Consider the following 27,197-nt stretch of genomic DNA (forward strand, 5'->3'; position numbering starts at 1 on the left):
TGGTGGGACTAATACCGCAATCCTAAGAAGACCTGCAGAGTTTTCAGTCAAAAGAACAGAGGTGGTTTGCCATTGTCTGCCACTGTGTAGCAACCCTAGACTTCTTTAGTAGTCTCCCACCCAAGTTCTAACCAGGGCTGTCACTGCTTAGCTTCTGAGATGGAATGAGATCAGATGAGCCAGGGGCATCTAAGTCAGGGTGCCCAGATTTACAGGGATGCAACTCTGCTTAGAATTGTATAGTAAGTGTATTAAAAAAAATGTTCACACATAGTGCTACTGGTAAAGCAGGAAACTCTTCATATTGCCCTTGGATAGGATTTTATTTTTGCTTAAAATATATTTTATTATTTTAGTGGGATCAACTACAATGAATTTTATTATTTTAGTGGGAGCAACTGCAATGAAGGTGTTTTACTCTAGCTACATTTCATAAGGGAAAGGATATCTGAGGAATACAGCATGTTACAAAACATTTTTGTTCGGATTTTCATCCTATAACAGCCCCACATCAAAGACTTGCAGCAACATCTAATTACGCTAGTTAAAGAAATGCAAGTGTAAAATTCAACAAAGGAAAAAAAAAAACCTGATTAACGTGAAAGGCAAATTTAAGGCCGCTTTCAGTGACCTACAATGACAAATTTGTAACTGCTAAAAAGGGGATGCCACTGTTCCCATAATGCACAGTTCCTCTTTCTGTTATTCTTTCAACAATATTGTAGATTATTATATTATGTTGCAGACAATGACTACAATTCACCAACCACTTCATCTAGCCGGTTAAAGCTCTGTTGTCTTTATTATATTCAAAAGGGAGATTTCTTTTTTGCTTAACTAGCAAGTCTTCATTTTAGGCTGGAATATAAGAGGTGTGTGGCCTAATATGCAAAGGAGTTCCTGCTACAAAAAAAAGTCCTGAGGCTGAGGGAAAATCAGCTAAGCATTACAAACTTTCCTTTGGCTCTTAGTGCTCAACAACTCCACAAAAAAAAATTAACCCAAGCCAGCCATGGTGATTTTCATACATAAACAGGTATAGATACAGATATAATTCATGGATCATCTCAAACAATAAGTTGACATTCTGACATCAGCCCCTCTTGCTTACCAGAAGCTGGGCATACCTCCTCATCTAGAGAATCTGTAGAGCTGAATTTTGCTCAGAAAAGTCTGAGATGGACAATCAGCTATGGGGGAAGTCAAAGGACAAAATCCAGATAACACTTTATCTGGATCCTACACATCTTGGAAAATGATTAGGCTGGTTTTTATTCTCCTGCTTCAACATTTCAACTTAGTTTTCTTCAAAAAACTAACATGAGGGAAGGAGTTGTATGGCAGTGCTTAACCATTCTTCATCTTCTAAGTCTTTCCTGCTAATGCCCTCCTAGCATTTTTTTTTTAACTTGCTTTCCTGGCTAGGCTTCTAGATTGGAAGATACTGGAGAAAAATATCATGGAGAGAATTTACTGGAGAAATAAGTTAAGACCAAATAATTCTTTTTTGTAAATATCCCCAATCTTCACATTTCCCATTATTTCCACAGATTTCAACAGTAAATTTTCAGTAGCCTATGACCAATTTCCCACTAGTCTTACCTTGCTCTCACTCTCCTCTCCTCAGCGGGGCTTTCATTGGATTTCGCACAAGCTGCCCAGAGGCTGCAATTCACTCCATCTCTACCGCACAGCAAACAAGATCTTCTAAAAAACCAGTTTCTGTTTGCCGTTCGAGAAAGAAAGTTGCAGCCCTGGGGCGGATAGTGTGAAATCTGACGGAAGCCCCACTAAGAGGAGCGTGAGAGCAAGGAAAGACTAGTGGGAAATCAGCCCATCATTATAGTCAAAGAGCTAAAGAACAGAATTTTACATTCCTACAATGGGGGGGGGGGGTGCTGTAGCAGGAACTCTTTTATATATTAGGCTATACCCCCCTGATGTAGCCAATCTTCCATGAACTTACAAGGCTCTTAGTACAGAGCCTACTGCAAGCTCTTGGAGGACTGGCTACATCGGGGTGGGGGGGTAGCCTAATAATCAAAGGAGTTCCTGCTACAAAAAAAGCCCTGCCGACAATCATTATATTGTAAGAATACTATCTATCGGTTTATACCAGACAACATGGATGTATAGTTGGGGTTCAAGGAAATCTCATGACTAGTTTAGTATGCCCAAATGCAGTGGCGCATGTGTGTTCATTTACCAGCCATGCACCAAAGTGCTTTTGAAACTAAGCTGGACAGGCTGCGGCTCAGTGACAGAGTACCTGCCTTGCATGCAGAAAGTCTCAGGTTCAATCCCCGGTGTATTTCCAGTTGAAAGGGTGAGGCAGTAGGAGATATGACAGACTTTTACCCGATGACCTGGGGAGCCACTGCCAGTCTGATGGACCAAGAGCTGGATTCAATATAAGGCAGCTTCGTGCATTTTCACTTTCAAAAATTTCTTACAATAGGGCATGGGGAAGTTTTGTTGTTCAAAGAAAAAAAGCCAAAACTCCAAGCACCTTGGATCTTACCCACAGAATGAGAAGCACACTAAAGAAGATCTGAGCTAAAAATATTTTCTTTCTATCACTGCCTCATTTCCCCTTGGAACTCTTTTTTTTTACTGCCCACATGCCCATCCTTACTATTACTATTAATGACTTGTCTGCTAAAAAAAGGGAAGGAAATATTCTTGCCCATCCCATTCAGACACTGACATCAGGGCATAAGGGAAAAGGTTACTGAACAACAAACATCCGCTCGCTTTATAAATTCTGAATCAAACTTTGTTGGTCTTAAAGGTACACTTGACTCCTACTTCGTTCGTCTGCTTACCTGGCTGCCAAGATCTGATCTTCTACTTCGTAGGTTCCAAGCCTTCGATATATTGCATGCATGATGCTATCTCCTTGATAGCCACTCCCTCTGCCGTCAAAACTAGCCACAATGATCTGTTCCGTGCTTGCAAGATATGTGGCCCAATTGATTCGATAGGCAAAATCCACTTTTTGACTACAGGGCCCTCCATACCTGTGAAAAATAGTTTCTGGTAATGTTGTGCATGCTATTTTATTAAAAGTTTGTTTCACAGTTAACAGGAAAATACAAAGTCAATGTATTCAACAACTACTCCCAGTTCATTTGAGCCTTCCAGACGCTCTGCAAGATGTTTTCATTGCAGCAATCTTTCCTCTTAAACATTAACAGGTCTGCAGAAGTTCATATGGCCTTTATTTTACTGAGGATGAAACCTATTTTGAAATCCACTGGAAGAAATAAATCCTTTCATTTGAGAAATGAAAATTACAAACCCTTAATAAATACACAAACACAGAGACATTTGCACAGAAGACTTCAAGGGACGACACTACTGGAAACAAAAGTAGCAGACTGAGGAATGTAACATTTATGTGCTAATACAGGGGTGGCCGAACTGACATGTGGCTCTTTCACACATATTGTGCAGCCTCTGGAGGTCAAGGAGGAACTTAATGCAGGCTTACTCTCGGGGGAGGGACAGTGGCTCAGTGGTAGAGCATCTGCTTGGGAAGCAGAAGGTCCCAGGTTCAATCCCTGGCATCTCCAAAAAAGGGTCCAGGCAAATAGGTGTGAAAAACCTCAGCTTGAGTCCCTGGAGAGCCGCTGCCCGTCTGAGAAGACAATACTGACTTTGATGGACCAAGGGTCTGATTCAGTATAAGGCAGCTTCATATGTTCATAAAAGATATTGGGGGGGGGGGGGACGGTGGCTCAGTGGTAGAGCATCTGCTTGGGAAGCAGAAGGTCCCAGGTTCAATCCTTGGCATCTCCAAAAAAGGGTCCAGGCAAATAGGTATGAAAAACCTCAGCTTGAGACCCTGGAGAGCCGCTGCCAGTCTGAGAAGACAATACTGACTTTGATGGACCAAGGGTCTGATTCAGTATAAGGCAGCTTCATATGTTCATATATGTAAGCTTGCTTAGGATTGGGACCTCAGTCAGCCTCTGAGCACTGACCCACACGTAGGCAAATATTTCCACCACGTGTGAATTGGGGAAGGAGGAGGAAATAGGCCACCCCTGCTGTAAACTGAACGTCAAGCTGAACGGCCCTTGCTGCGCTGCAAGCCGGTATTGTAGGGCCACACAGCTTGGTGATACAAATAATGGGCATTATTAGGTCACACATTTCATCATCCAGCAAACTGGAGGTCACACTAAGCAGTACAAACTGTGGTACAAGCCAGTAGTGTAGGGCCACACCGCTCAGTGAGACAAACACTGGGCATTATGAGATCATCCATTCCATCATCCAGCAAACTGGAGGTCAAGCTGAGCAGTCCTCACTCTTGTAAAAGCCAGCATTGTCGTGCTGAACAGTTCAGTGATGCAGACAATGGGCAATATTAAATCATCCACTGCATCATCCAGCAAATTGGATGTCAAGCTGAGCAGACCTCAACGTGCTACTCGCCAGCATGACAGGGACACAGTGCAGTGATGCAAACAATGGACATTATTAGATCACCCCCCTGCATCATCCAGCAAATTGGATGTCAAGCTGAGCAGCCATCGTTATGCTACAAACCAGCACGATAGGACCACACAGCGCAGTGATGCAAACCATGGAGATTATGAGATCACCTACTGCATCACCCAGCAAGCTGAGGATTGTAACATTTATGTGCTAATACGGGGGTGGCCGAACTGTGACTCAGGAGTCACATGTGGCTCTTTCACACATCTTGTGCAGCCTCTGGAGGTCAAGGAGGAACTGAATGCAGGCTTACTCTCAAGTAAGCATGCTTGCCACTGGGACCTCAATCATCCTCCTAGGTCTGACCTAGGCAAGTATTTCTGCCAAGTGTGAAGTGGGGAAGGAAAGGGAAATAGACAGCCTTGCAAGCTCTTCTCTGCTGCAGAGCTTACCCAGAGACCTAGAGTAGGGTCAGAGAGCGCAAGAGCCAAGAGAGCCACTGGAAGGAGGAACAAAATTTAAGAGGGCGGTGCAGGGTTCTCCCTTAGTTTCATAGCTCTTGTAGGAGCTGTATTTACTAGCCTTGGGGTCAAGGCAAAGAGAGATGTATAATCAAATGGTGTTCAGTTATTTATGTGGTACATGTGTGTTTCCTTCTCTCACTGGTGCCAAAAAATCATTCCCAAACTATTCCCTGTGCTGGTCTTATAGGGACTGTTATTCCCAGTGGGTTTTTTAAAAGTGTTCTTCTAGCATGGTCATGTAGTCAAGTGCATAAATATGTATTATATCTTTCTGTGCAAAGAAAGTATTAAGAGTTTTAAGAAAGACAAGTGTGTAGTATTTATTATGTCTTGCAGCTCTCAAACATCTGCCATTTATTCTATATGGCTCTTAAGTAAGTATGTGCTAATACCAGTCTAATTATGTAGAATCTCTATGGGTCATAGTGTTAATTTAGCTGTTATACAGTCCTGATTTGTAAAGTGTGATTGTTCATTGCCATGAAGTACTTGTCTATTCCCTAGGAAAAATGCAGTCTTTAAACATAATCTAATTGTGGTACTATTGCATGCAAAACTGAATTATTCAAGATGACTTTTCTACACAGGTAATGGGGGGCACTGTACAAAATGATCCACAAACTTACTTGGACAAATTATTAGGGACTGCAGTCTATACTACTGTGCATAGTCTGCTGTAAATTGTATCCTACTATGTAACTTTGCATCATTTAATAAGTCATGTTAAGTTTTACAGTTTGCTCAGGTTTTTTTTAGATTCTGGTTGGTTCTACAACCCAAATACTATTTCATTGTTTATTGAACATTTCATAGTATTGATTGTATTGACTCACTGTGTAATCTACCAGTGAGAAAGGAGGACTCAAAATAATGCAATTAAATAAATAAATGAATCCAACATAAGAACATAAGAGAAGCCATGTTGGATCAGGACAATGGCCCATCCAGTCCAACACTCTGTGTCACACAGTGGCCAATATATACACACACACACACATTGTGGCTAATAGCCACTGATGGACCTCTGCTCCATATTTTTATCTAACCCCCTCTTGAAGCTGGTTATGCTTGTAGCTGCCACCACCTCCTGTGGCAGTGAATTCCACATGTTAATCACCCTTTGGGTGAAGAAGTGAACATATGAACATATGAAGCTGCCTTATACTGAATCAGACCTTTGGTCCATCAAAGTCAGTATTGTCTTCTCAGACTGGCAGCGGCTCTCCAGGGTCTCAAGCTGAGGTTTTCCGCACCTGTTTGCCTGGACCCTTTTTTGGAGATGCCAGGGATTGAACCTGGGACCTTCTGCATCCCAAGCAGATGCTCTACCACTGAGCCACCGTCCCTCCCCTCCTTTTATCCGTTTTAACCTGACTGCTCAGCAATTTCATTGAATGCCCATGAGTTCTTGTATTGTGAGAAAGAGAGAAAAGTACTTCTTTCTCTACTTTCTCCATCCCATGCATAATCTTGTAAACCTCTATCATGTCACCCCGCAGTCGACGTTTCTCCAAGCTAAAGAGCCCCAAGCGTTTTAACCTTTCTTCATAGGGAAAATGTTCCAACCCTTTAATCATTCTAGTTGCCCTTTTCTGCACTTTTTCTAATGCTATAATATCCTTTTTGAGGTGCAGTGACCAGAATTGTACACAGTATTCCAAACAAGACCACACCATCGATTTATACAGGGGCATTATGATACTGGCTGATTTGTTTTCAATTCCCTTCCTAATAATTCCCAGCATGGTGTTGGCCTTTTTTTATTGCAATCGCACACTGTCTTGGCATTTTCAGTGAATTATCTACCACGACCCCAAGATCTCTCTCTTGGTCAGTCTCTGCCAGTCCACACCCCATCAACTTGTATATGTAGCTGGGATTTTTGGCCCCAATGTGCATTACTTTGCACTTGGCCACATTGAACCTCATCTGCCACATTGACGCCCACTCACCCAGCCTTGACAGATCCCTTTGGAGTGCCTCACAATCCTCTCTGGTTCTCACCACCCTGAACAATTTAGTGTCATTTGCAAACTTGGCCACTTCACTGCTTACTCTCAACTCCAAATCATTTATGAACAAGTTAAACAGCATAGGACCCAGTACTGAGCCCTGTGGCACCCCACTGCTTACCGTCCTTCACTGTGAAGACTGCCCATTTATACTCTCTCTCTGCTTCCTATTAATTAGCCAGTTTTTGATCCACAAGAGGACCTGTCCTTTTACTCCATGACTCTCGAGCTTACTAAGGAGCTTTTGATGAGGAACTTTATCAAAAGCTTTCTGGAAGTCAAGGTAAACATCTATTGGGTCTCCTTTGTCCACATGTTTGTTCACCCCCTCAAAGAACTGTAACAGGTTAGTGAGGCAAGATCTTCCCTTACAGAACCCATGCTGAGTCTTCCTCAATAACTTGTGTTCATCAATGTGCCTTCTCATTCTGTCCTTGATAATGGTTTCTACCTACTTTCCCAGTATTGAAGTCAGACTGACTGGCCTGTAATTCCCCGGATCTGCTCTGGAACTATTTTTAAAGATGGGGATAACATTTGCTACCTTCTAGTCCTCAGGAACGGAGGCAGATTTCAATGAAAGATTACATATTTTTGTCAGGAGATCCACAAGTTCACCTTTGAGTTCTTTCAGAACTCTTGGACGTATGCCATCCGGACCTGGTGACTTAGTTTTTTTCGTCAATCAGTTGTAGGACCTCCTCTTGTCACCTCAATCTGACTCAGGTCTTTCAACACCCCTTCCAAATAAGTGGTTCTGGAGCAGGCAAACACTTCTCATCTTCCACAGTGAAGACGGAGGCAAAAAATGCATTCAGCTTCTCAGCCATTTCCCTATCCTCCTTCAGTAATCCTTTTACCCCTTGGTCATCCAGGGGCCCCACTGCCTCCCTGGCTGGTTTCCTGCTTCTAATTTACTTGCAGAAATTTTTATTGCTGGTCTTTATGTTTTTTGCAATATGTTCCTCATAGTCCCTTTTTGCCTGCCTGATCACAGTCTTGCATTTGATTTGCCACAGCCTGTGATCCCTTTTATTAATCTCATTTGGACTAGATTTCCACCGCTTAAAGGAGTCCTTCTTACCTTTTACAGCTTCCATTACTTTGTTTGATAACCATACAGGCCTTTTCTTATACCTGTTTGTGCCTTTCCTAACTTGTGGTATATATTTTATCTGAGCTTCTAGGATTGTAGTTTTAAATAGCTTCCAAGCTTCCCCAAGGGTTTTGACTGTATTTACCTTTCCTTTCAGTTTCCTCTTCACATGCCTCCTCATCTCAGAGAATTTACCCTTTTTAAAGTTAAACGTGGTTGTGCTGGTCTTTTGGGGCAACTCTCTATTTATACAAATGGTGAAATCAATAACATTATGGTCACTGCTCCCAAGCGGTGCGATCACTTTTACATCTCTCACCAAGTCTTGGGCATTACTTAGGACCAAATCTAGGATCACCCCACCCCTGGTAGGTTCTGTGACCATCTGCTCCATAGCACAGTCATTGAGAGCACCTAGAAAATCAATCTCTTTCTCTCAACCTGAACACATATTGACACAATCAATCTGCGGGTAGTTAAAATCACCTTTTACAACACAATCACCTATTACGACAACAATTGCTGAACATGTAAAGATTCAGTCTTAGCCCTGATGTAAAACTGTTAACCATTTTCATTTGGGGGGGGGGGGATATCAAAATTTCACCTAGCTGTCCACAGTGATAGGTACAGTGTCAGATAATTTATATTAGATATTTGTTTGCCTTAGATTTCTTTGTTTGCCTTAGATTTCAGGTGAGACCTATGCAACAGGATCAGTCAACAAAGTCACCTCCCAACTATCTCACCAAGAAAGAATGAATGGGCTCTTTCAGCAACCACCAAAATGGCAACTCTCAAGTATGGTGGGTATAACTGGAAAGTCAATGAAGCATTAGGGTCTCCAGAGAAGCAATCACCCTTGCTAGTACTAGGTAGTTCTGAATTTGTTTTTATGCACTATTCTAAAATTCATGTCACTGAAATACGCTTTGTTGGAACTCAGTCCTAAAATGGCTGACTGACTCCATCTTAGGTAATAGTAATGTTGTTTCTGCAATGTCATGCTGAGTCATGCTGCATCATGATCCAGCTGTTACCTGTTACTGAGGTAAGGTGGAATGACCTCACCTGTAATTAGGCTTTGTGCTGACTCACAAAGCTGATGCAACCTTCTGATGAGATTGCATGATTGGTATGTGTACTTAGGGAAGCTCAGTGAGCCTGCTCTGCCTGCCTGTAAGGATTGTGGGTACTGTGAGACTCACTGTCTGGGTGGGAGCGAACACTGCTGGTGTTGGATCCTAAGCTACTGTGCTTGGATCGTGCTGTGTATACTTACTGCAGTATACTGTTATCTACTGGAGTGTGTACCTATTACTGTGTATGACCTTGGCCTGGCAACGACTCTGAATATTGGATACTATCCTGGTAAATATATTTACCATTGAATACAGTTGTTTCTCTTGTCTATTAATTCCTGTGTTTTGCCTGTCCCTTTTCTTCAGCTCTTCTGCTGCGTGCAAAATTCTCTAACACGCTTGTCATCAAACCCCCCCCCCCCTCCACCAACCACTCTCTACTCTTCCACATGCTGCCCTCCAAGTGCCTCCACTGAAGATCAGGAGATGAAACAGCAAGAAGCACTTTCATTGTCTGGAATTTTAATAAAGAAAAGGCTTGTTCATTAATGCTCATTGAAATGTTAAAAAGGCAAATAATTAATAATTCGAGTGATAATTATGTAACACCATTAAAGCTTAAAAAATACAAATTAAAAGGATCACAGAAAGCCTAAACAGTTGCAACTAACACATCATATATTCCCCAGAGAGCCAATTTTCAGTAAATATAGAATATTTGCTTTTTATTTATCATGAACAGCAAATTTCTGTAATTTGCAATTAGAAGCAAGGTAATTAATGCAAATACGTTAATATGTGCATAGTAGTGTGAGAGAAGAATGAGACAAAGAGCATATGTTCAGAGCTCAATAAATGTACCTTCTTTGTCAGTGTTTCCGAATTGCCTTTGCAGGTTCAGTATAAGGACAATAGGTTTTTACTAATTGTGCAAAACATACAGTACAATGCCCTAGTCCATGTTCATTTATTTTATAGCAAATTATCAGTTGGTTATTGTGGGCTTGATCCAGAGATCATATAAATGTCAGTGGGAGGCTTTCGACTGATTTTAATAGGCTCTGAACTGCTTCTCAAGAGAATTAACAAAGCAGCTGTTTTCAGGAGAACCCTGACTTTTTGCCCTTCAAGCTAATGAGCACCTCCTGTGTGCCCTTGTTTCCTACTGAAACCCAGTAAATGTAAGGAGAAATCAACACCTTCTAGGAGAGGCACATCTGAGAACTTACTGGAAGCCATTTCTCTGTGTTAACAGCTGATTTCATTTGGTTGACAAAGGAAAGCTCTCTCCTCAATTCCCTCCCCACCAGTGCAATCTTCATGGAGGCTTTGCATATAAGGCAAGGGCTTTCTAGTGTACATGTTGTTAAAATATATATTGTTCCATGTGATCATAATTCAGCCCAACATATGTCCCTCTACCATATTTTCTCTACAAATCATAAGCTGATGTTAACCTAATTGGCATGACAGCGGCTCAAAGGCTATTTAAATTTCATAGATGAAATAGCTTGGGCCTTGATCCTTTAGGAGAATAGCCGTCTTTAAAATCAAAGCGAATCAGAGAAATTCACATAGACAGCTGCTGCACCATGGCTGATAACTATAACAGAACCTATATGTAGACTGTTACGCATTGCATTTAACTGGGCTCTTGTTGTCTGAACTTGAGGCAGGCACTCACTGCAAACCAGGGTCCTGAAGTCCAGATGAACTGTCCAATCAGGATGCTAGGCATGCAACAACATGTAACAAAGAGATGCAAATGAAGGATCCTACAGAGAGCCAATAGGAATAACTGTTGCCTGCTAGGGGGGCGTGGCTAGCCATGGCCAGACTGCACATAGCTCACTGTGCTGCCTGTGTTTCTCTGTGACTGTTTCTTCTTGAATAAAGTGTATTTGGTTTATTCAAAGCTGGCTGAACTCACTATTTAGCATAGACTCCTCCCAAGAGAAAGCAAGGAAAGATGAAAATCCCAAAATCAATTGTTTTTAACCTAGTCAAATATTGTCTTGGAATGGTGCGTCATACTGTTATGAGGGAATGCTTATTAAATTTGCAGATGATACTAAATTGGGAGGGGTTGCAAACACAGAAGAGGACAGAAACAGGATACAGGATTACTTTGACAGGCTGGAAAACTGGGCTAAAATCAATAAAATGAATTTTAACAGGAATAAATGTAAAGTTCTGCATTTAGGCAGGAAAAATCCAATGCATGGTTACAGCTTCAGAGGCTGTTGCTAGGTAACCAATGTTGCCCTCAGCTGAATATAATGCCATAAGAGTCTCCAAAGCAGTTATTTTCTCCATAGAGAGAGAGAGATCTGTTGTCTGGAGTTCAGTTGCGATCCGAGGAGATCTTCAGGCTCCACCTGGAGGTTGCCTGACAGCACCCTCTGGGTGACTTGTTGCCACCTGGCTGGCAAGACTTAACTAGGCATGCCTGCTTCCTCCTGTTCAGCAGCAGCCCCCCCCCCCCATGACTGCTCAAAGAAACATTCACATAACAAGGTTGTTTCCACAACTGCCAGAATTATTGTGGAAGCAACCTTGTTATGTGAATGCTTCTTTGAGCAGTGGTTCCAGATTAAATTGCAACCAGAAGATGATGTATGTTTTTGAAACATGCAATTTAACCTACAAAGCATGTTGTCATGCTTTGATTGAACTTTGGTCTGCTGAATTGTGGTCCACCTGTTGAATTATTCTGGAGACTGGCATGGACTCTTATAGACTTTGGCCAATTTCCCACTCGCCTTACACTGCTCTCACGCTCTTCTTTTCAACGGGGCTTCCATCTGATTTCACACTATCTACCCCGGGACTGCAACTAGCTTTGGCTTTTTCGTGCGGCAAACAGAAACTGGTTTTTAGAGGTTTCTGTTTGCTGTGTGAAAAAGCCAAAGCTAGTTGTAGCCCTGGGGCAGATAGTGTGAAATTGGATGGAAGCCCCACTGAGAAGAGGAGCGTGAGAGCGTCGTAAGGTGAGTGGGAAATTGGTCTTTGTGTTACACTTCAATCCCTATACTGTATACTTATAGTGTTTATGGACTTCACAGATGCTTGAGTGCTTATGCACAAGATTATTCCTAGTTAGATATAATTTTATTAATTCAATTTATATTTCAGTATTGAAGGAGTTTAAATGCCTTAGGCGCACACTCAGGTCAGGCTACAGGCCAATAGTGGGCTCTGACAACATTTAAATGCCTGTAGAGCTCACTTACAGCTGGGCTGCCAGCTCCGAAGGTATTTAAATGCCTTTGGAGCCTGCATGAACTCTCCCACAAACCTTCATGGGCACATCATGGGAGACAAGTTCACCTGAACCCCGGTTCACAAACTACAAACCAGCCTGATCTGTGCTCAAACTGGGATTCATTTGTCAGTTCGTCCCCATCCCTAGTTAGTATTTGCCTATTTCACCGTTACTCAGCATTTCTTTTCTACCTTCTCCCAAATAGGCATAAAAATGCTAATCAGAACCAAAATGTAAAGTCTTTAAAGTGATATTCTGCTTGAATCATCATGATCTCTCAAATCAGCTAAGAGTACTGTCTTGATTCTTCCATCCACCCACATAATCTGAATGCCAACGGTAAACTGAGAAGCATTCTTGGGGGTTGTTTCTGTTTCTTCTAATGTGGGACATCAACAATGTTTAATGGCAGTATGCAATACAGTATGAGCAGATATGTTAGTTACTGAAAGGGGGGGGGGGGGAAGAAAGCAAATAAAATTTGTGAACTCAGATTTTTAAAGCAGGTGTTTCAAAACAGGCTGTTCAAAAAAAGAGGTGTTTCTGTTTGCCCAAATTTACCAATGCAATCAAAAACCTTTGAACAAAAATGGCAATATTTTCTCACTTACACATCAATGAGTAGAGGATAACGCTTTGATTCATCAAAAAGAGGAGGTAAGATCATCTGGTACCAGAATGCTGGAAGGAAGAATGAAAAGTTATCACTGATACAAACAAATAATGATTAAAGATGCCCTTACTAAGGAGTAAACTCTGTTTAGAATCAGTTAAAATCTCATCTTGAAGCATAACCCTGTTAAGTTATTATGTTTAGGAACACCCAGCTTCAAGCGGATTTTTGTATCAAAAATCTTCAGATCCAACAGACCAAGAGTCTGGTCACTCGTTTTCAGTTTTCTTTTAATTGAAAATGTCCACAAACAAACTGTCTGAAATTAAAATGCAGAAATATAACCAGGAATCGCTATACTAATACAAAGGAGTCCTGAAGTGGTCTACTGAGAAGGAAGTTCCATTTAATGCAATGGGGCTACTCCTTGGAAAAGTGTTCTCAGGATTGCCGCTTGCGTTGAATGGCTTAAGGACAGGAGTTGAGAAAAGGACACCAGGGGAAAGGCTTAAAACGCAGAGGAATGATGCATCACAAGACATGTGTGTTTAGCTTCTAAGAAAAACACTTTACTAGAAAACAGAGAAATGGGTTACATGAAAATGAAAAAACCAATAACAGCCCAACTACCTCATCTTTCTAGTACTGACTCTGTCTTCATTGCGTGCTCTTTGTTTGCTCACATCATCTGACCCTAAGAACAAAGCAGTAGAAGTCCCCCCCTAAAAAAGTTCCACCCTTGCATATGTGCAAAATAGCGTGAACTATCACCAATATATTGATTGGCCAATAGTCAAACTTAAGATCACCTCATTAAGAATAAGACTCCCCCCCTCTTGTTGTTGGAAAGATTCTACTGGACTCCTAATTGGTTCTCACGCTAAACTTGCTTACTAGCTACAGAAACACCAGTTTAACCCTTTCATGACTGAAGAGATGACACTTGCAAAATCCAACAAAAACCCAATCAGAACCGAGCCCTTTACACACCTGATTTTTAAAGGAAAAAAATGCTGGAAGTTCCAGCAGCTGTTAACTATTAAAAATCTAATCCAACTAGTTTTACAATCTTTTTAGTAATTATGTAGTGTGGTGGTGGTGGAAAAGACCTTCATGTCACAGATGACTTATGACAACCCCTTCAGGTCAAGAGATGATCAGAGGTGGTCTGCCATTGCTTGCCTCTGGGTAGCAACTCTATTCCCTGGTGTTTTCCCATCTAAGTACTAACAAGCGCCAACCCCGCTCAGCGTCCAAAATCTGACAAAAATGGGTTAGCCTGTACTGTCCAGTAGGGTACCAGTCATTTATGGTGGGCTTCTGCAGTAGGCTGACCACCCTCAATGTATATATATTTTTTTCACCTGCATCAATCAAATATAATTATAATGCATCTTAGGGTATTTTCAATCTGTGCAGGATGAAATGTTAATACTTCAGAAAAAAATGGCTTGTAAACTACTGAATAAAATGAAGAGTTAGGAACAGGTGTGGTAGGAAAGCGCCATGCCCAACAAGCAGAATACAAGTACCAAAAATGTGAAGTGGCTTTGTGTGATGAAAAGTACAGCACAAGTTAAAAACAAAAACAAAATTGACTTGCCAATCTAAAAATGAAATAAGAGAACAAATCTGCTATATTTGAGTTATTGGTTTGACTACAAACGGGGAAACAAGCCTGTCCCTATATGCTTGGTGGAATGGGCATCGAAAAAACATATGAATCATCGACTCCACCTCTCCCATAGCACAAGAACAGCGTCGATCTTCATACGGGACTTTTCTATATTTCCCTTCTAACACTTTTGAGGGCATGGCTGCGCATCGAGCCAATGTAAAGGCTCTTCTGTGAGCTGGTACCTCCAAATAAGAAAAGTACTTGGCCATCCTCATGACATATTTGGTCTCGGTAGACGCCAAGAAAGAAGGGGCCTGATCTAGATCCCTTTGTCTCTCTATATCACAGATTCTTTGTTTGATAATACTTTTTGCTTTGGCATTACTCTGCGTCAAGAGGTTTTCAAGTGAGAATCCTATACTTTCCAAATTGCTTTCAACCAATTGCAGCCACCTTGGCCTATAGAGGTCTTGAATTATTAAAGGAAAGAGGCCTTTTTTGTTTGTATAGATTCTTAGCCATTGGTATGCCGAAGACAACATAATTCTGGCCTCAATTCTCATTTGCCCAGTTTCTAGTCGCAAAAGGGCATTTGGCACACCTGGCGGGAGCTGCAAGATGTTACGGAGAAATTTAGATTGCACTTTCTCAAGAGAGTTAAAACCATTGTGTCTCATATGCTTGTTTCTATTACAGGGACCATTTCAGGAGCAGTAACAGTCTTAAAAATACAGTGCAATACAGATGTTCAAAATGGTTATTGAAAACTGGGGGGGAACTTCTGTGTATTTTAACAGCACACGGAGTACTATGTCTTATAATATTTGTAGCAATGTAATCCATACAGGTCAAACTGCTATCCTTTCCTCATAAACAAAAGGAATGGTGTTTGTGCCAGCATCCCTCTAGTTCAGTCTATTAATAATTCATTACTGTAATAAGTGGTTTGAAACATGGAGGACAGCAATATTCCCCTTTTTGAATAGGATTCATGCTCTACTGATAATCATTATCACAGTTTGATATTAGGTTGCTATCTGGCATTAGAAAATATTCTAAACCTAAGCAAAGGTTCAGCAAAACAAAGGTATTTGTCTTACCGATGAGCTCCTACCCTGGAGAGGTCAGGCAGCAAGGAAAAAAAGGATTAGAGAAAAGATGAATATGCAAGTGAGAAGCAGAAAAATCACATTTATCATTCAAACTGCGCTGCAAAATCACATCCTTTGCCCAAGAAAAAAGATTACTGCATAGAAAGAAGCTCAAAGAGAGAGGATATAGACACACACACACAGAGGATAAAGAAGGAGCATCCATGTACAAATTAACAACCCCAAAATACAGATAGCAGAAAGAGAAGTACATAAAACTACAAAAGATTCTGGAACACCATGAAGACTAACCATATCTTATTCCAGCATAAGCTTCCCATTGGTCCTAATCTGTTTGAATCAGCGACTGATAAACACATCCCCAAATCAGAACTCTACAAGGATATTTTAAACATACGTCTATTTCCTAGAAGCGATGGGTTTAAAACCGGATTGTTATAAAGTTACAATTTATTTGTAAACTTACTCTTGCCATGCAGTGCAATGCTGTCGACCCTTTTAGAGGGCATCTGGATATTCTTCAACGTATTAGCAAGGTCATGATTGTCTTCCAGTATTGAAACAGCTTTAAAAAAAAATAAATAGATAAGGCAGTTGAGCTTGTTAATAGCCAGAGAATTCATTCTTTGTGCCTTGGAACCCCGGACGATACCTTTCAAAAAGTGGTATCCATGGTAAGTTAAGTTGCTATTTCATAATGCACACACACGTGATTTTAGCCAAAAGGCCGAGAAGCGATATTTCATAATGCAATATTATTTAAATGATGCAATAGAGAAGTAAAAGAGCAAGAGATATTGGGTCTCCTTCACAGGAACTAATACAACACAGTTTATGTCCATGGAGAGGGGAGGAGACAACCATCAGGCAGTTGGTCCTGACTATACGGTTGCTTCATTCGCACACTTTTGACTGCTATGGGATTATTTAAGAAGAAAAGGACCGTTAGGGCCTTTCTGTAAATGTGTCATCAGAAAGGTGTGTGTGTAAAGTGCTATCAAGTCACAGCTGATTCATGGTCACCCCGGCTTTTCAACACACATGAGAAGCAGAATAAAGTATGCCGTTGCTTTCCTCGTCAGAGTCCTTGGTGGTCTCCTTTCCTAGTACTGATCCTCCATAGCTTCCAAGATTTGATGAGATTAGGCTATACCGTGCTGCCTTCCCTCCTCAGCCAAGCTGAAATTGGTGTAAACCTCAAAGAGAACCAGGAAACTGTGAAGGCACTCTGTACGTTTAATAAGTCTGGTTCATGTCACAAGAGGATTCCCTATCTCTAACAATGCGGATTTTCCTGGGTGCATACCTTAAATTTGCTTATGAGAAAATGTCCACTAATCCTTTACTTGAGCCACTAGAAACCTTTTCCACATTTCATTTCAGAGCCCTTAACCAACACTTTTCTTCACTTTTGTGAGCAGGTTTCAGCAATCTTAAAAAAAAGATATAAAGGAGTTCTTTCCTTTTAACTGCTTGCTTGTTTGAATTAATGCTGATTCCCAATTTTAAATTACATAATGCATTTGCTTTAACTCATTCTGAAAGCCAGATTCTGTAGCTCTATGAATGTTACTATGCAGTCGTGTTATTAAGCGCAGTGACAAAGAATTTATAAACTAAGGTTGAAATGGTTGCTTGGGAGTATATCTGGTATAATTCAGTGGAACTTACTTCTAAGTAAACATGTATAAGACTGAGCTCAAACATATTAGGAATTATCGGTGGGGAAAAAGGAAGTCCAGGAAGGAAAAAGAGACACGGGAACAGCAATGGAAACATGCCTTCTCCATGGTGGCCCCCACTTTGCTGTGGGTTGAATCCTACTGTGTTATTTTGCAACATTTAATATTTCCTGTTAACGCTTATGCTTTGCTACAATTCAGTTTTTTTAGGCTTCTGATTGGTTCTACAACTCAAATCCTTTTTCATGGCTTATTGAATGCCCCACCTTGCTGATTATATTGACTCATTCCCAGCTTGTCAGCTTTGCTTCACATGCTCTTCTCCCAGGTCTTTTCCTTCAGAGTTTTGGTCTCTTTGCAAATAATAGGTATGATCAACTCTGCCCTTTTTAGCATAATAGTTTCTCACATGTCCTACAAAAGCGGTAGCGCAGACACTACTTTGGTTCCTTTCCCAGGGTCATAAGGAAGTAGCGTCTAGCCAATCTAACTAAAGACCCTAGAATCTGTGCGGTGTAGCAGTTAGAGGGTCAGATGAGGACTGGTGAGACCAAGGTTCAAATCTCCACTCGTTTCACTGGGGGATTTTGTGACTATCAGTCTCTGTCCTCTCAGCCTAACTTACCTCCAGAGTTTATGGGAGGTTGAACACAGGTGGGAAAAAAACTATGTCCTTGCAAAAACAGCAGTCAGCTTGTTTTCCATTGAATTATGCTCATACATTAGATTTACAGATAAGATTCACATCTCCAACCATGCAATCCTACGCAGAGTTGCTCTAGTCTAAATCAAGAGAAACCAGTGGACTCAGACTGGAGTACATTTGCAAAGAACAGCACTCTGAATTGTCCTATTGAACGCATACATGCAGACACATGGCACATTCCTGAAAACAGGTTATTAATAAACCAAACGTACCATTATCCGTACTGCTGTTTTGCAAGATGAAAAGAGGCAGGCTGGGACCTGTTGTGTATAGAGTATAACAAAAACAGATGCTTTTAAAAACTAATTTTTCATAAAACAACTTACTTTATTTGAATATAAGCATCACCATAAAATATAACATACAGGAAACCTCAAGGATGAACAGACCTTCAAGACACAGGCCACAATTCAATGCAGTATTTTAAGTGCATTTAAGGTCATTGGCTTTGCCTCAACCGCATTCAAATCAGTGCATTAAGTGGAGAGCCAGTTTGGTGTAGTGTGTGGACTTTTATCTGGGAGAACCGGGTTTGATTCCCCACTCCTCCACTTGCACCTGCTAGCATGGCCTTGGGTCAGCCATAGCTCTGGCAGAGGTTGTCCTTGAAAGGGCAGCTGCTGGGAGAGCCCTCTCCAGCCCCACCCACCTCACAGGGTGTCTGTTGTGGGGGAGGAAGGTAAAGGAGATTGTGAGCTGCTCTGAGACTCTTCGGAGTGGAGGGCGGGATATAAATCCAATGTCTTCATCTACCTCACAGGGTGTCTGTTGTGGGGGAGGAAGGGAAAGGAGATTGTGAGCCGCTCTGAGACTCTTCGGAGTGGAGGGCGGGTTATAAATCCAATATCTTCATCTTCTTCTAAATTATAACCCCTGTTATTTAAAATTGCACTACTGTTACTTTTATAATTTTAACATCTGATACAAGCATCAAAATATCAAATGCCCCATGAGAAATATGAAGCAAATTCTTCATCGGGGAATCTGGACATGAATAAAAATTACAACCTGGCAATAGTCCTCATAAGAGTGCAACTCTATTGACTTCAATTGTACAATTTGGCATAGTAGTGCCTTCAAGCAGCAGCTGACTTATGGCAAACCCATAAGGTTTTCAAGGCAAGAAGCATTCAGGGTTTGTTTGTCACTGCATGCCTTTGAGTAACAGCCCTAAACTTCCTTGGTAGTCTCCCATCCAAGTAATCAGGGCCAACCCTGCTTAGCTTTTGACATCAGGCTGGTCTGGGAAATCTGGGTCAGGATGAATTTGACTTAGAATTGCATTATAAATCTGGGACCTCATCTAGTAAACCATAATCAGGAATCCAAGAGGATGCATGCTCAAACCACAGAGCTCTCTTCAGACACATAAGGGAATCCAAGCGGGATCTCTGGTAGGGAACCAATAGAAGGTGTCTGAATTATCCAGGCCAGGCCTAAGCAATAATACTGAATCATATTTCTATTAGAAGAAGAAGATATTGGACTTACATCCCGCCCTATATCCCACTCAGAGTCTCAGAGTGGTCACAATCTCCTTTACCTTCCCCCCCCCCCCACATACACACACGACAGACACCCTGTGAGGTAGGTGGGGCTGAGAGAGCTCTTACAGCAGCTGCCCTTTCAAGGACAACCTCTGCCAGAGCTATAGCTGACCCAAGGCTATTCCAGCAGGTGTGTGTGGATGAGTGGGGGAATCAAACCCGGTTCTCCCAGATAAGAGTCCGCGCACTTAACCACTACACCAAACTGGCTCTGTTTGTACTCACCATGGCTAGGTTTGTTTGTACTCACCAAGACAATTCAGTTTATAATATGCTGCATCTGTGCTAAAGGACGCAGACCAATACTGACAACTTTCTTTGTATAGAATGCAACTGATGCATTTCGTCGAACCAGTTGTAACGTCCAGTCTAGAAAAGATTAAAAGAGAATCGTTTGAAAGATCAAAGAAAAGTTTTAAGAAAATTAAATCTTTTTTGTCAAGAGTCCAAACACAATTTAATGGAATTGATGTCCCTTCCTGTCAAAAGGTTCCAGTTCCTGAAACCATAATTACGTTGGGATTTTTTGCTCTGTTGGACACAGCATTCCACATGGATTAACTATGGCAGCATTCTATTACTAACTCAAGTTATAAATTCTGTTATAATCCCCAAACCCTTCTCAGTATGCCTAAATGAAGTCATCTTCCATTTCCATTTTGCATGCTGTTCTTTTAATGTTTAGCTATGTGGTTTTCAGCTCAACATTGATGATTTATGAGGAACGGTACGAATGTTAAAACTACCCTCCACCATTTGCAATTACTTTTTCTGTTGGCATATGTACATCAGAAAAGTTCTCTACATCAGTCCTTTAACATGATAACTCATTGGAGAACTCTAGTTCAACCTCCCTTTTATTTTGGATATCACCCACATCTTTGAATATATGGCTTTTTAGAGTCATACACTTTAGGGGCTCATTCTAGGACATACCTATCTAGCTTACCTATCGCACCCTCGCAGATAGAGATCTGTCAGGCATTACTCAGTTGTCTCACACTTAGAAAAACATGCAGCAACCATAGTAACAAAAATAACAATAACGGCAACAATAATAACCAGAAAGTGCCACCACGTTGAAACCCACTCATGGCAGGCAACCCCTCATGGGGTTCTCAAGGCAATAGAGGAGCAGAAGTGGCTTGCCGCCTTCTCTGCATACCAGCCGTCATCTCCCATCCAAGTACTAACCAAGGCTGACCCTGCTTCGCTTCCAAGCTCCAACAAATGTGAAACTTTCCAGTAAACAAAGGCTAGTAAGCATCTACACATTTCCTGCCATGCAAAACATATTGCTAAGAATACTGGGAGGGAATGGAGCACCATATAGCCTGATCTCACCAGGTCTCGGAAGCTAAGCAGAGTCAGTACTTGGAAGGGAGACCACAGAGGAAGGCAATGGCAAACCACCTCCGCTTCTCCCTTGCCTTGAAAGCCCCTTGCTGGGGTCACCATAAGGCTTGGGTGAGAGACCACCAAGGAAGACTCTACAGAGGAAGGCAATGGCAAACCACCTCTGCTTCTCCCTTGCCTTGAAAGCCCCTTGCTGGGGTCACCATAAGGCTTGGGTGAGAGACCACCAAGGAAGACTCTACAGAGGAAGGCAATGGCAAACCACCTCCGCTTCTCCCTTGCCTTGAAAGCCCCTTGCTGGGGTCACCATAAGGCTTGGGTGAGAGACCACTAAGGAAGACTCTACAGAGGAAGGCAATGGCAAACCACCTCTGCTTCTCCCTTGCCTTGAAAGCCCCTTGCTGGGGTCACCATAAGGCTTGGGTGAGAGACCACCAAGGAAGACTCTACAGAGGAAGGCAATGGCAAACCACCTCTGCTTCTCCCTTGCCCTGGAAAGGTCCTTGTTTGGGTTGCCATAAGTCATCTGTGACTTGACAGCACTTTATTTATTTATTTATTTATTTATATTGGGATTTATACCCCGCCCTTCGCACCGAAGTGTCTCCTTTACATGCGCACATGAAAGGAATCCTGTTAATCTACCACAAAGGTAATTTAGCCGTACTATAAAAAGGTAAAGGTAGTTCCCTGTGCAAGCACCAGTCGTTTCCAACTCTGGGGTGACGTCACATAATGATGTTTCCACGGCAGACTTTTTTTTACGGGGTGGTTTGCCATTGCCTTCCCTAGTCATCTACATGTTCCCCCCAGCAAGCTGGGTGCTCATTTTACTGACCTCGGAAGAATGGAAGGCTGAGTTAACCTTGAGCCAGCTACTTGAACCCAGCTTCCACCAAGATCCAACTCAGGTCATGAGCAGAGAGCTTTGACTGCAGTACTGCAGCTTTACCACTCTGCGCCACGGGGCTCTTATAAAGGCTAAAGGTAGTCCCCTGTGCCAGCACTAGTCGTTTCTGACTCTGAGGTGAGATCGGATCATGACGTTTTCATGGCAGACCTTTTTACATTGCCTTCCCCAGTCATCTACACTTTCCCCCCAGCAAACTGGGGACTCATTTTACCAACCTCAGAAGGATGGAAGGCTGAGTCAACCTTGAGCCAGCTACCTGAACCCAGCTTCCACCAGACTCGAACTCAGGTCTTGAGCAGATAGCTCAGACTGCAGTACTGCAGTTTCACCACTGTATGGTCATGCTAAATACAATTCTCAGAGACAAGCTGGGATCTGAGCACGATCTTGCCCAAGTGACATTACATTGTCTCATGTTTGTTGGGAAGGGCTACAGCTCAGTGAATCTACTTTGCATGTAGCAGGTTCCATGTTCACTCCCCAGGTTGGTGAACATAAAGATGGTTAAATTAACCAATTTCTGTGGGTAAATTACTCCAGTGAGATCCACAAATGTGTGGGCTTTCAACTGTTTATTTTGGCTGTACTGTGTGTGAGAGAGAGAGATTTCACTCTAAGTACAATTATACAGGTGTTTTTAAGCCTTAGCAACACAATCCCCCTGGCTTTTCCCATCTTTTGCCTGCCTTGTTTTTTTTTAATGATGGGTTGCGCAGAATTCTACTGGAAGCTGCCTCTTCCACCATAAGAGCACCTGGAAGTCATGGTGACAATTCATCTGATTTTGAACATTGATTATTGGGGGGGGGGGGGCACCAGAACCTAGCTTTGCCTAGGGAAACAGATATTCTAGGGATGGCCCTATCTCCAGCCTCTCGAGTTAAAAAGACAGATAACAGCTGATATGAAAGATCTCAACTGGAGACCTTAGAGATATATTGACAGACTGACAGTGACAACCAATGATCTGGCTCAGGATATGTCAGCTTCATGTAGCCTCCATGACTGTGCTTTATTTTTCTCTGTAAAGCACATGAAGTAATATCTCATAATATTACTCTGTGCTTCAGAAAGTTTTCATAAAAATCTTAAGGGAAAAGTACTGGTTTTGGTTTAGTACTTAAAAACACTACTTTATTATTATCTGGCCATATATTTTCCTTTTTTTTAATCCTGAGGATACTGGGCACAGACCAAGCATGAATAAAAAGCACCTTACTTATAAAGATTTCTTCCACCTGGCTTGTCTTCAAACTGATTACTGATGAAATATCTGTAAAGTAAGCAAATACATTATTTATACAACTACAGAGTTATCTTTCCAACACAGATTGTCCTAGGTGAGCTACAAAATTTATAGGGATGGATACTACTGATTTTTGCTGATCCACTCCCTCCTTGACTTCTAATTCCTTCTTCACTTTGCACCTGTCCCTTGTCTCCCAGAAGCGGTATTTTGGGGCACATCTGTGCTTGCAGCAGGAAAGAGGAAACAGCAGGGCTTTTTTTGTATCAGGAACTCCTTTGCATATTAGGCCACACAACCCTGATGTAGCCAGTCCTCTAAGAGCTTACAGTAGGCCCTGTAAAAAGATCCCTGTAACCTCTTGGAGGATTGGCTACTTCAGAGGTGTGCGGCCTAATATGCAAAGGAGTTCCTGCTACAAAAAAAGGCCTGGGAAGCAGGGAAGTCATGCTCTACTCATCCATGGAGATTTTCAAATGGAGTCAAGTCAAAATATTCAAACACACAATAAAGAAAATATAAGAAACACACTACAAAGCAAGCTAGCACTAATATTGCACCATAACAATACCTTAAATAGCAACAGAAGCAAATGTCAAGCCTTACAATGCAAGCCTAAGGATACTTTCCTGGGAGTAAGCTTCCCTGAACAAACCTGAGTAGGATTCTGAGTAGACCTTTTTAGGATCACTTTCTTAGTATACCAGAAGATTATTATTCACCACGGTTAGGATAAAGCAAGGGGAAGGGAAATCTGCATGGGAGAGAAGGGAGCCTTTTAGCCCATGGGTCACTTGCAATCTCATAACTATGGTTAAGAGATAGTCATCACTGAGCTGACTTAAATCATTCAGTGATCCATGTTTTTGAATGCAATACTTATTAAGCATAGTTTAAGTACAGTCTCTGGCCAGCTTAAAATATGCAGTCCTCTGTTTTAAACCACTTTTCAAAGATCTCAGCTCAAACCAAATAACTCAAACTGATATCAATCAGACTTAAATGCCATTAGCTATAGTTGTGCAGAGTTCAGAGGACTTTCTATTGGGAAATGCACTGATTCGTCATATCAGCTGTCAGTTTCAATATTAGTCCCTGTTAGGCCAAATGGAAGAGACAGGATTAATAGGACTGGGAAAAGAATGGGGTTTGCACAAAAGCCCCATACTGAATGGCAGCTGTCTCTTGTGTTACCTTTTCATCCATTCACAATTTATCATTGTAGCATAAAATCAGACATTTGGTCATCTACACTCACACAAATTAAAAGAGAATTTAGCAATTTTAAACCTAAAGGTAAAGGTAGTCCCCCGTGTGCAAGCACCAGTCGTTTCCAACTCTGGGGTGATGTCGCATAACTATGTTTTCACTGCAAACTTTTTATGGGGTGGTTTGCCATTGCCTTCCCCAGTCTACACTTTCTCCCCAGCAAGCTGGGTACTCATTTTACTGACCTCAGAAGAGTGGAAGGCTGAATCAACCTTGAGCCAGCTAGCTGAACCCAGCTTCCACGGGGATCAAACTCAGGTCATGAGCAGAGTTTGGACTGCAGTACCGCAGCTTACCACTCTGCGCCACAGGGCTCCTCCAATTTTAAACCTAGAGGACTGCAAAAGATAGGGCAGTTTCTGCTTCTCAGTAGTTGTGTTTCTACTTAGGCCAACTCCAAGATTTGTGGGTGATGCCTGGGAAGGCAGATGTGATGCCATAGAGTCTACCTTTTGAAGGTGTCACTTCCTATTTATTTATTTATTTATTTACTTACTTACTTATTTTTGATTTATATCCCGCCCTCTCCACAAACGGACTCAGGGCGGCTAACAATCAAACCAAGAATTACAAAATAAATAACAGTATTAAAATCAATAAACTTAAACAGTATTAAAACAGTTAAAAACAACACTGTGGTACTACTTGAGGAAATTAAATAGGCGGGATCACAGCCTTTTTCAGTAGATAATTTAGTTCATTGGTTTCACAGTTACTTTTATCTGACAGTGGTCCTTATGATGGTCACTAGGGCAAGGGTGGGCAAACTGTGGCTCAGGAACCACTTGTGGCTCTTTCACACATATTGCATGGCTCTCAAAGCTCCCACCGCCCCATCAGCCAGTTTGGAGAATGCGTTTAAAGTTAAAGTTGCTTTCTGTACACCTCCAGTCCCACCTCTCATCTATTTTCCTTCCTTCCTTCCTTCCTTCCTTCCTTCCTGCATCCAACGATCATGTGTTGCAGCTCTCAAATATCTGACATTTGTTTTATGTGGCTCTTAAAATAAGCAAATTTGGCCACCCCTGATCTCTGTAGCCCAGATATCGATTGTAATTCTGAGAAATCTAAGTCCCATCTTGAGTTCAACAACCCTAAGCCCAACGAACTGTGATCTAAACTTTAATTATTTAAGAAATACTCACATAAAATCATTAGTTACAGCAGCTATGTCAATTACTTCCCATTGTCCTGTTGTCAGAGGTTTCGTTGTCTATAAAAATGAATAAAAGTAGATAGAAGGTGACTATATAATTCCATGACAGAAGAACATTCCTCCACCATGTTGTTAGATTGCTGTGTTAGTCTGCCGGTAGCAGTAGAAATGAACAAGAGTCCAATAGCGCCTTAAAGACTAACAACATTTGTGGCAGGGTGTGAGCTTTCATAAATCACTGCTCACTTCTCCAGATACCATGTTGTACTCACATACTTATTACTTACTCCTGTGCTGTTGATATAATGGAGGTGCTTATAACCTTCTTTATCACTTAAAATTCTGTAATAACTGATATTGTCAGGTGCAAAGTAAGGTTCAGAAGGCTGAAACTGTAAAAAAAAAAAGCAACTATTTAGTTACACAGTTATAACACCGACTGTAAGTTTTAGCAACATCCTGAGTATTTAACTTATAATTTTATAACCCTTGTATCAAAAAAACAGGGATGTACCCTGACCTGGATAATCCAGGCAAGCCCGATCTTGTCTCAGAAGCTAAGCAGGGCAGACCCTGGCAAGGACTTTAATAGGACACCTCCAAGGAATACCAGGGCCGGGATGCAGAGATAGGCTATATTCAGCCACCTCTCTGAATATCCTCCAGGCCCCAATGAGTTCAGTCACCAGAGGTCACCATGACTTCCAGGTGCACATGTATGCACACACACACACACAAATACAAAAATGCCAAAATGAAAAGAAAACAGATGTAGAATGGTATCATATAGCCTGATCTCATCAGATATTAGAAGCTATGAAAAGTTGGTATTTGGATAGGAGACCACCAAGGAAGACTCTGCTTCTCACTTGCCTTGAAAACCCTATGGGGTTACCATAAGCCAGCTGCAACCTGACAGCACTTTACAGGTACACAGCAAGAAAATACTGCACCACTGGACTTCTGTGGGAAAATCTGGTTTGATTCTGGCATTATATACTTTTTAAAAGAATGAACAGAACACAAAACAGGGTTCGTACATTCCAGTATATGCAGGACTACAGTATTAAGCCAATTAGCAACCTTACCTGAAATCTGACTTCTTTTTCTCAAATGCCTACCCTTCTGGTAGCAGAATTTCACTCACTGTGTAACGAGGCTAAACACAGTACATCTATCTGCTTATGAAAAGCTAGAGTGAATAGGCTGAACTAGAAAAAGGCTGAGCTTATGACAATAGTCTTGCTTGAACCACATGGTCATTTGTTATGAACTGTCCAACTGTATGACTTCTAAGCTGATTACAGACCGGCACTTTGGGTCGACTCAGAGATGCCTCTGAAGTCGATCCAAAAAATCTGTGCAGATGGCAACATCTGCCGCTCTTCCTCCTCCCATCCTCACCCCATCCTCCAGGCTCCTGCGACCAGCTCAGAAAGCTACCACTTCCAAAATGGTAGCAAATATTTGAGCCAGCTGTCAGTCGCTTCTGGGCCGCCTGGACGGGGAAGGGCGCACATGAGGCGGCGATGCGGAACTGCCAAGCCACCCGAA

The 27,197-nt window shown here is 41.8% G+C and overlaps 1 protein-coding gene across 1 annotated transcript in view; it reads right to left on the bottom strand.

Annotated features, from left to right (window-relative positions):
- The window catches only part of DPP4 (dipeptidyl peptidase 4), an 83,996-nt gene that overhangs the window by 14,488 nt on the left and 42,311 nt on the right, over positions 1–27,197 (bottom strand). Inside the window, exons 13-20 of the mRNA XM_060257230.1 lie at positions 25,931–26,035; positions 25,633–25,700; positions 23,192–23,245; positions 19,954–20,072; positions 18,369–18,416; positions 16,235–16,333; positions 13,037–13,106; positions 2,826–3,020 (exon numbers count right to left, since the gene is read on the bottom strand). Of these exons, the coding sequence (XP_060113213.1) occupies positions 2,826–3,020; positions 13,037–13,106; positions 16,235–16,333; positions 18,369–18,416; positions 19,954–20,072; positions 23,192–23,245; positions 25,633–25,700; positions 25,931–26,035 (758 nt within the window). The remainder of the gene's footprint in view (positions 1–2,825; positions 3,021–13,036; positions 13,107–16,234; positions 16,334–18,368; positions 18,417–19,953; positions 20,073–23,191; positions 23,246–25,632; positions 25,701–25,930; positions 26,036–27,197) is intronic.

Source organism: Heteronotia binoei, chromosome 16 (assembly GCF_032191835.1).
Source record: "Heteronotia binoei isolate CCM8104 ecotype False Entrance Well chromosome 16, APGP_CSIRO_Hbin_v1, whole genome shotgun sequence".
Lineage (NCBI taxonomy): Eukaryota > Metazoa > Chordata > Lepidosauria > Squamata > Gekkonidae > Heteronotia > Heteronotia binoei.